The sequence below is a fragment of the Pezoporus wallicus genome, unplaced genomic scaffold (genome assembly GCF_028554395.1).
Source record: "Pezoporus wallicus isolate ANWC-B61680 ecotype Strahan unplaced genomic scaffold, APGP_CSIRO_Pwel_v1 contig_7506, whole genome shotgun sequence".
Lineage (NCBI taxonomy): Eukaryota > Metazoa > Chordata > Aves > Psittaciformes > Psittacidae > Pezoporus > Pezoporus wallicus.
Window position 1 is genome coordinate 1,129,227 of NW_026637546.1, and position 9,903 is coordinate 1,139,129.

The following is a 9,903-nucleotide window of genomic DNA, read 5'->3' on the forward strand; positions in this document are numbered from 1 at the left end:
AGAAGCAAATTGAGAGGAGAAAGAAACTCAGTGTGGATTAAATGTAAGGAGATTTAAGTCATTAACGAGAGATCAAAGAGAACATTACAAGGGAGGGAAGGCTTTACAAGTGTCTGAGATAGGAGACCTTGGAGGAAATACAACTGGGTTAAAATCATTATGGCTTACACTAAAAATAATAGAGGGAGTAGGATGATGGTTGGAATTAGCTGGAGTCCCTGCTTGGTTATAAGCTCTATGATGACAGAAATCCAAAAGGTTGCTAAAAAAGACCAACTAGAAATAACAGGAGGGCTTTTCAACTGCCTAATGCATGATGAAAATATGAGTATCAGGAGTGGTAAAGAACCATGGGTCTTGGCAAGTAAGCAAAAATTACATGCATGTGCATCACTTTAGTACACAAAAGCCAGTGCTGCACGGATGCAACAGTATTTGCATTCATAAAATCTGCTTCCATGCAAATGCAAATCGATCACTAATGAATTTTTTTTTCATGCACAGCTGACAGAGAGAAATGCATAGCAACTAGAACAGTGGCTTACATCAGCTGAGGTTCAGTTGTGACCAGAACTATAGGCATCCAAGTCAGCAAATTGTGGCCTATCCTGTAAACAATAGAAATAGTATGAATAAAGACTACTGGCAGGAACTAAGAAAAAATTAAATCATAAAGTAATTAAACATCCAATCTCACCACAAAGGAAGAGAAGCTTAGCGCTTAACTGACTCCACAAGCTCTTCAACAAAACACAGGAGAGAAGTGCATGAATGATGTTTGTACTTAAGTAACTGAGCTATTCACAACTATGACTTAGACTAGCAGTTACGGAAACTAAGGAGAAAGTTTAGCAAAGTACAGAAAAATAACAAAAAAAAAAAAAAGAGGAATTAGAAGCAGCACATGAAAAGCATTCCTACAAAGGAAACCTTCAAAATTGCACTTTAGCTGCCATGTTATTAAGTGACAAATCTACTGAAAATGGAAAATGGGCCAACAGGCTGAATTAGGAAGTTATTTGATGAATAAAGTGAATGAAAGCAATATTTAAGGTATAAGAAAAAGCATGTAAAAAAAAGAAAACCCAAGAAGTCATATTAGTTAAGGAAGCATGCAGTACTCCTTCACTCCCCACATCTTTTCTAAAAACAAAGCCCCACACATTCAGATAAGTCATAATAACTGTTTCAAGGACACAGAAGGAACAAGAGTTTAACTGCAGATAGTGCAATAATGTGCCCACGGATAGAAAATTCTTAGTACATCTTCTGCTCCTGCTCCATTCCTTATCTCAGTGTTCATGACAAATGGAAAGCACAAGCCGGCACAGATAGCTCTCCAAACTTGAATGCACATATGCAAATGTGTGATGGAAGAAAAGCTTCCAGGGCACAAAGAACAATGGGGGCTGCCCACCAGCCCTGCTGGCGTTTGGTGGGAAGAGAAGCCCAAGCAGCCGGGTGCCATGACAGTGTACACTGTGAAGTCCAGTCAGCACAGCAAACACCACTCAGCAGGAACCTTGCTTAATCATTAGCTCTACGTCTGGAAATCAAACCTGGTGTGAGAAAAGTTGCATAGAATGATGCTGTGATCATGCAAAGCCCCAGGGTGATTTTTTTTGGGGGGGAACAAAATCTATTCCCAATTCTTCAGGAGAAAAAAGCTCTTCTGAAATGTGAATGGAGACACCTGCTGAGCCGCCCGTGCATTTTCACCTCCACCCCTCTGGCCAAAAAGTGGTCAGAGAAGCCCCGGGGCTGAGCAGCCCTTCTCTCTCACAGTATGCAGGTCTGGGTGGGTCACAGCTGGTCCCGCAGCACCCCTGCTTCCCTGGTAACACTGCAGAAAGCTCTCCCCAGACCCTGCATGAGCCCTGCACACTGCTTGCACAGAAAAAGAAAGCAATCTTCTCTGAAGTTTTCCAAATCTCTTTTACACTAGAATTTAAAGTTCCACTGAAGCTTCAGACAGGAGTGAAATCCTGAAAGGGAAAAAAACACTTTCTGCATTAACTCTGGACTTAACTCCGAAAACTGCCACCTGCTTCACCAGCACAACAGAAATATCACACTTTTGGCAGTCTGTGGCTCACTGAATAAACACCTACAGCACTTCAGACATTAGTTCAGTTAGTACAGAGACACGTACACACATACACATACACACACATGAAGCTGCAAAGACGATGGACAAATATTGCTTGAAAGGAGGAGCAGGAAAAGTGCAAGCTTTGCAAGCTGCAGGCCCCAGAACTACTGGAGAATTAACTGGAAACATCTATCCAGGGATGCAGAACCCTGTAACATTATGATTCATTTAACAGTCCAAAAATGGCCATATGCAATGAATCATACAGGAGATGACAAAGCTGCAGGAGATTTCTGTCATCTAGTTTAATCTGCACATTGATCAGAGTTTACCCCCATATTAATCACTTGAGATCATAATCTAACACACTCTTAAACACCTCTCCTGATTATGCTTCACTTACCCCCTTGTCCTTATACAGGTCACTCCATTGCTAATTGCATTTCTAGTTAGGAGAAAAAGTGTCTACTGTCTAATTTAATTTTGTCTTTTAGTTTCAAGCCGTTGCTCCTTGTTATGCTGTCTCAAGCACTGTAAATAATCCCTCCCCCTCCTCCATATTATTACCTCTCAAATATTTATAGACTGTTATATCCACCCTTAGTCTCCTTTTCTACAAGCCATATATCATTTTTGTCACCCTTCCCTCTATCCTTTCAGATTTATCTATGTCCTTTTATAATGAGATGCTCTAAACTCCTTTGCAGCATTCCCAAGTACGGCAAAACCAAAGCAGCGGAGAAAGGCAAAAACACCCCCCTTGCTTCTCAAGCATTGCCTTTTTAAACACCTCTGAGCAAAATTCAAGTGATTTCAGTAGGAACTGAAAATTACAAAGCCATGGCCACTACACTGCAGAGTGCTTTGTTCATCACATAGCTATTACAGTTCAGAAATTAAAAAAGCCTGTTAGGAGACAGTTTTATTCTAAACCAAAGAAGAATAGCTCAAAGTGAAGCACTCTCTGAATATTTACTTCGTCCAGCTGGAAGAGATTTTAACAACTGAGAAAACTGCCATACAGGCAGAAGACCATCTCCAGCAATGACTTCCCAATACAAAGTCTAACTTGTGCTGTGGAAATAGTGACAATGCAAGGGAAGTGAGGTTGCTCACAAACTCTTACAAGAAGCATATGCAAATGTGATTCTTCTTCTGTCATTTTAACTGCAACCAACTGAAGAAAAACATCATGGATGGAAAGGTATTAGTTATTCACAGGTGAAGAATGCAAAACTTGTTCCTTTGCCAGCTCTATAATCCAGTAAAGAAACCATGTTCGACTATGCTCTTTGAGCAGAGATTTCTTGGCTGTGGGTGGAAGCTCAGGAAAAGTACCACGAAGCAATGGATGGGGCTGCTTGGCTCTTAGTATTGGAGGAGAGTTGGCAGGACCAGGTGGCAGCCAGCAACTTAAATCTGGTGAAGAAGTAGCAGTGGGCACAGCAAAAGAAAATCATCATTAGAAAGTAACAAGGAGATAAAGGCAAAATGAATAAGCAGGATAATGGACTAGTACCCACTGCAGACCCACCAAGAACTCTGAGGACATGCAGCCTTCATGTTCGTCCTGGTAAAGCAATTATTGCTTACTTCTCCTTACTTGTGCTCAGGCCTTCTGAGGCTGCTGCCACCTGAACTAGCAATACTCTCTACCACCTGTCAACCCTCATAATGCTAATTTTCTGTTGAAATCTACTGCAGATGTAGTCATAAAGTGCTTTTAGCCAAAAGAGTCAGGATTCCTTTCCCAGGGTTGCAAATACTGAGCAGCATTGAGGCTGGCTGAACTTCAAATTTCAATCTGCTGACTTAATATCAATACAAAAAATGTAGGAATTTCACAAATTCTCAGGAAAGTTTAGTTTGGAAAAGACCTCTGCAAGCTAGCTGGCTCAAACTCCTCACAGCAGGGCTGGGTCATGTTGCTTGTGGACCATCTGGCAGAGTTTTGAGTCTCCCCAACCTCTCTGGGCAAACCATTCCAATGCTTAAGCACTCTCACAACAAAACGTCCATGGCAGCTTCCTCATGCTGTCCATCAGCTGACTGAGACTTTTCTGACAAAACTGAAATTCTCACAGCATGTAACAGTATACTGTAAAGATTTAAAAGGGCTTCCTTTCAAAAAGAAAATTTCTCCCCCTTTAAAAGAACAGGTCATGGTTTATTCCACTTATAGCAACTTTTTTTTGTACCTCCTTAGCTATGCAACATAACATCTACAAGGTCATGGCATCCATTTCTGAAATCACAATACGGTGTCAAAGAAAATGTCAATGCAAAAGGTAACACCAAAAAAGCAAAGAAGAGTAAAGAAGGCAAGGTATAGTTTTCAGAGACATCCAGGGCACTGCAAGTTCAAAGGGATCTCAGTACCATCATTCATTAGGCATAGTTATTACTGTTGACCCCCATACAGTCTGTATTTATCAGCAGATAAAACTCCATCTGCTCCTCAAGGAGTTTCAAAGTGAAAGCAGCACCCACTTAAAGAAATGTAAAAAGAACACTATTTTGTTTCCATCACACGTAATAAATGTAGCAAAGGGAAATAAGAAGTGCAAGCTTATTACTCACAACTGCTGACAATGATATGTTTACTTTGTCAACCAGTGATACTACACAGGCACTTGAATAACACCATTACTAATGGTCATTTCAAAGCCAATGGGAAATTGATCACTGCAGAGCATAGGATCAGCAGCTGGCATTTAGCATCATACAGTAATCCTGCCTATATGGGATGCTTCTAAATTAGGCCAACATGAATGCAGTGCAGCAAAGACACTGTGGAGCGGGTCCAGAAAAGGGCAGTTAAGCTGGTGAAGGGTCTGGAGAATAAGTCTTATGAGGAACAGCGGAGAACCCAGGTTTTATAAACCGCCTATGTCTGAAAGGCATGTTTTAAATGCCTCACCATAGTCTTTTTCTGATTTTTACCCACTAGTTAACCTAACAAGATGTACTTACCCTACAGAAGAAAAAGCAGTTACTTTAGATGCCCTGGGATCACGATTTTTTGTTGCTCTGTAGGATTAAATGGCCCACAGTAACCCACAAACTTTTACAAGGGTAAATATGCAGAAACTGCAAAATCTGATTGGAAGTTTTTCTGGTAATGCCCTGTGATCATGATCTGCTCCCTTCCAAATAGCTTGCAAACTCCCAATTTGCTTTTGAGCTTGGAAGAAAATGCTCCATCCAAAGTACAGATAGTTTCCAAGTCTCACATAGTAAATGCACAAACCCCTACACTGTGACAATGATAATTCATTTTTCCCCTTTTCAAAAACAGCATGTCATGAAGGGATCTGAAAAATTGTCTCTGGCCTCTCCAGGTGTCACAGTATTTCTGATCTGCCAATAAAAAGGATACAGAGAGGAAAGACTCTCTCTGGCACTATGTCTGATTTGTGTGACTCCTTCACACATTACTCCTCTGCTGGCAAACAATGCTCTGCATGATGGGAGTCCAAAAGAAAAACTGCTCTTGTGAAGCTAAAAGCTTACAGGAGGAACAGAATTACCACTGTCAAAACCATCTCTTGCCCAGTTTAATGCATGTTGTACAGGAGACACTGCATTCCCAGGAGCCACCAGTTTCCCTGGGGCTTGCAGGGAGCTGCTGACCTTCCTACCACAAACGGTTTTGCTCTCTGCCTGCCTTAATTCCTGTAAACTCTTGCAAAATCAGCACCTCTGCCTAACAAACTGAGACACTGTGACATCTGCTCTCACATGGTCTCTTGCTTTGCTTGCTGTTGAGGGTACCAGTAAAATGATAAAACAATGATACAGGAATCCTTTGAGTACCTCGTCTTGAAACAACCTGACACCTAAACCAAGAACTTCATGTCACATCACATGTGGCATTTTCATATCTAACAAAGATCTTTATATGATAAATAAACCAAAAGCATCAGAATATTTAAGTAGTATTCCTCACTGAAGAATCAGACTTTCTAGCATTTTCTGCAGTTCATCACACCTGGCCAGAACTCACAGAAGTACCACATAAAGTCATGTAAGGTAGGTAGATCTCTGCTGCTGGGGCCAATCCTATTACCTACATACTTGGCTCCTAGATAGTGCTGAAAACTCCAGTTTTCAAGAGGATACACAACCAGACGACTGCGGAAGGAGCACGTTTTGGGAGAAAGGAGAAAAGCTGCTCATAAATGTCCACCTGCAAGTACACACCTTATTAAAGTCAGTTACAGTGCCAGTCTGTACCAAACTAATTTTGAAGTAAAAATAATCAGTTAAGATATGAAAGACTTATCCTGGATTCTATCCTTTGGCTAACCATACCAACATTGCAACACCACTCTTGGAGAGGGACTCTCCATAACCCCAATGCTGCAGAGAGGGAAAAAAGGCAGGCGTAAGCAGCATCAACCCTTGCCCACAGCAGTGACCATCGCTCTCCCAGCACTTTACCTGATGGTGTGCTAGCTGCTGTCATGGATGTACTTGTAGAGTGTGCAGGGTTGCTGCTTTCCAACAAGAGACAAGAGCTGCCACCACTGTTCTTCTTCACGAACGTCTCGGGAGCACTGGGCAGGGGCACTGGGTGACTGATGCCCAGTTCCTCTTCCTGAGCTTGCTGCCTTCTCAGCGCAACCTGAGAACAAGAAGATAAGACATAGTGCATGTTCTGGGGCTTGAGCACAATTTATAATGGCAACAACAGATGACTCAAATTCAAGGCTGTTTTTAAGTTTTGGTACTCTGTATGGTGTTGATGTTACTGCCAGTGGGTAGACAAAGATATAAAGGAGGTTATAAGGCTATTCAAAACTAGCTGTTTTGGCTCCCAAACACACAAGAACAAACCTATGAAATCTTAGTGCCATATACATCTTCCTTCAGTGACACCACCTGAAGATGTATTAAAGCTGACTGCACTCACGCAATGCAGTTGCTCTTGGGCAAAGCATACTGTGAAAAATGCAAAATTCACCAGTTTTCAGGACTCCACTGTGCGTCTTCACCAATGTAAAGCAGCTCTTCGTGAGAGCTTACACCTGCAATCTACTGCTCTGTACAAGCCTGCTTGTCTTCCTCATTGGCTCTTTGCTAGAAATCTACCCTTTCAAGTAAATTTCAGTGCATAGTACACTGTGGACAGACAGCCACTATGGAAGAAGCACAGCAAACATGGGGAACCAGTCTGCAAGCATCTCAGCCAGCGTCACACATACTGCAGTTAATTGGCTTGCTTACTGAATATGCAGAGGACCCCTTCTGCCTCATTTGAACTGGCAGATCAGTTTCGCACACCTGCCGAGTTGTGATACATGTCCAGGGGGGTATACAGATTATGATGGGGGCCTTACAGATACCTAACCTGCAACTTGCCAGGTGACTGATTTGCATGTGTATCTGAACCTTTGAAATCTGTCCCAGATTACAGACTGGGATTATGTGCTTTTCTTGCTCGAAATTCTCCTGGGTAACTTGGAGAGGCCTTTCCTGCATTTCTGTGTTCAACAGCAACATTCTTCTAATACAGATGTGCAATAAATACCATTAGAAAAATTAATAATAGCTCTTGCAATAGAGATATCCCAAACAGGAGGTGTAGACTTGCAAATACCATGGGTAACTTTGACTTCACAAGCCAACAACCTTGACCTGTAAAATTCCACCAGTGCCAAGGGGTTTACTGCAGAAATATATCAGAAGGGGGAAGACAGACTTTCAATGTGTAACTCCTACAAAGATAAGGTTTTGCTAGGGAGGTTTTCAAAGCTACTTTCAAATACAAGGCAGGGAAGAGAAAACCCCCAGTAGGTCCACCTCCAGAACCCACTAGCAGGAGGCAGTCACCACCTGATAGACGCTGCTAGGCAGCAGCAGAACAGTCTGTGCAGAAGAGGACACTTGTGTGGGGAACACCCCATTTTGTGCTCCCTCCCCTAGTGCAGGCAGCAAAAGGATCCATGTTTGTTATTCCCTGGTTTGCAGCAGGCAGAGAAGCTGCATGTAACTTGGGATATAACAGCAATTTCTGGGCTGTCATGAAACGGTCAAGGAGGAATTATTTAAATGAATGAAAGCTCCCAGTGGGTTCAGAGGACATTTAGCATACCTGCACTGAATAATTAAATAAAAAAGTACGGGAGAATTTAATGCAACGTTTCTAAAGGCTTTAAAGTCTGTCAGTGAGACACTGATTTTATGTGGGATGTCAAGCTTTGAGCACGCATTAACTGCAAACTGATGGTGGATCTAATACTCCTTCACTCGCACAGTCCTAACGTCTTGCACTTCGCCTGCAAGGGGACTATTCGCACGAACGAGAACGCCCAACTCCCCTCCCAGAAGTCAAGCACACCGGTAGCCATTACACTCCCAGAACTCCTCTTAATGAGAGTTTCCAGATACGGATCTTAAGGACTAACGCAGCCGTCTTCTACCCTGCCCCGAAGAGTTGTGGCTTCAGCCGGACTACCTAACAAAAAAGTTATTCCTACACAGAACTGGATGCAGCTTGGTTTCTTAGCGAATGCTATTACGTCGACAGTTGTGAGACCCCGCTACACAGCTGTTTACATAGCCGCTCTATGCAAAACAAGAACAACGCCGTTTAAAAACAAATAAAACCCACCCAATCCAACCCAAAACAAAACAAAAAACCAACCAACAAACAAGTAATTTTATAGATGTATTCAACTAACGTATCAGGAAAAGCGGGTACATTGCATCTAAAACCACCACTGGAAAACACTCTGGCTAACCAATTATTTGGCTAGATTGTTCATTATCTACTTAAAACCAAGTTGGAAGCCGGCAATTTAACGTTAGCACCGAGTTTTGCACGACAGGACCGCGGACAAGCGGTGAGGCGCGCTCCGAGGTGAGCCTCACACGCCCGCCGCGGCCGCTACTACCTCACCATGACTTAACCCTACCCGCCCTCACCGCACCTCCTGTTTTTATTTAAAAACCAATAAATACATAAACATTTTACTCCAGTAACTGAGGAATGCGGCGGGGTACCTCCGGCCCTGCCGCGCCGCCCCGTCGCCTGTCCCCTGCGGGCGCCAGACCCCGCCGGCCGCGGAGGAGCCGACCCCGCCGCCGGCACCCTCCGGGCGTACAGCCCACCCCGGCCCAGGCAGACCTCGCCGAGGCGGCCGCCCCGCGGGGCTCACCTGCGCTGCCATCACCCGCTGCCGCTCGGCGATCAGGCTGCACTTCTTGCACTGGCAGTCCCGCCACATGCAGAACCGCTTGTGCCCCTTCAGCGGCGAGGAGTAGCCGTGGTTGCGGCAGCGGGCACACTTGGGCATACGCGGCGGCTTCTTCCCCACCGCGGCGGCGACCCTATCCACTGGGGAGGGCGCCATGAGGGCCGCCGCCTTCCCGAAGCCGCCCGCCTTGTCCCCCGGCCCCGCGGCGTCCGAGGGCTTGCTGAAGGACGGGGAGTCACTGGACATCGCGGCGGGCTCAGGGCAGCCGGGCTCGGCGCGCCTCTGCCCTGACTCGTTCCTTCCCGCCACCCCGCGCGTTTCGGCGGCCGGCAGCTGCCCGGCGTCTCCCCTCCCGCCGCGCCCCCCACCCCGCGGCTGGTCGGTGCGGCCGCGAAGCCCTCTCTCCCCCGCGGGGCAGGCGCTGGGGTGGGGGAGCGGCCACCCGCGTCTCCCCGCTCCTCCCTCCGGCCAGACCAGCCTGGGCGGCCCCACGGCGGGAACGAGCAGCTCCTGCTGTGGTCGGGCGGCGGGTCCGTCGGGTGCACGGCGGGACTGTGGAGGTGCCCCCGGGGCCCAGCTCAGCTGCGCTGCCCGCATGTCCCGCACGAG

The 9,903-nt window shown here is 45.3% G+C and overlaps 1 protein-coding gene across 1 annotated transcript in view; it reads right to left on the reverse strand.

Moving 5' to 3' along the window:
- The window catches only part of DMRT1 (doublesex and mab-3 related transcription factor 1), a 56,651-nt gene extending 47,026 nt beyond the window's left edge, over nucleotides 1-9,625 (reverse strand). The window contains exons 1-2 of the mRNA XM_057406095.1: nucleotides 9,256-9,625; nucleotides 6,536-6,719 (exon numbers count right to left, since the gene is read on the reverse strand). Of these exons, the coding sequence (XP_057262078.1) occupies nucleotides 6,536-6,719; nucleotides 9,256-9,540 (469 nt within the window). The 5' untranslated portion in view covers nucleotides 9,541-9,625. The remainder of the gene's footprint in view (nucleotides 1-6,535; nucleotides 6,720-9,255) is intronic.
- Nucleotides 9,626-9,903: the final 278 nt, after the last annotated feature.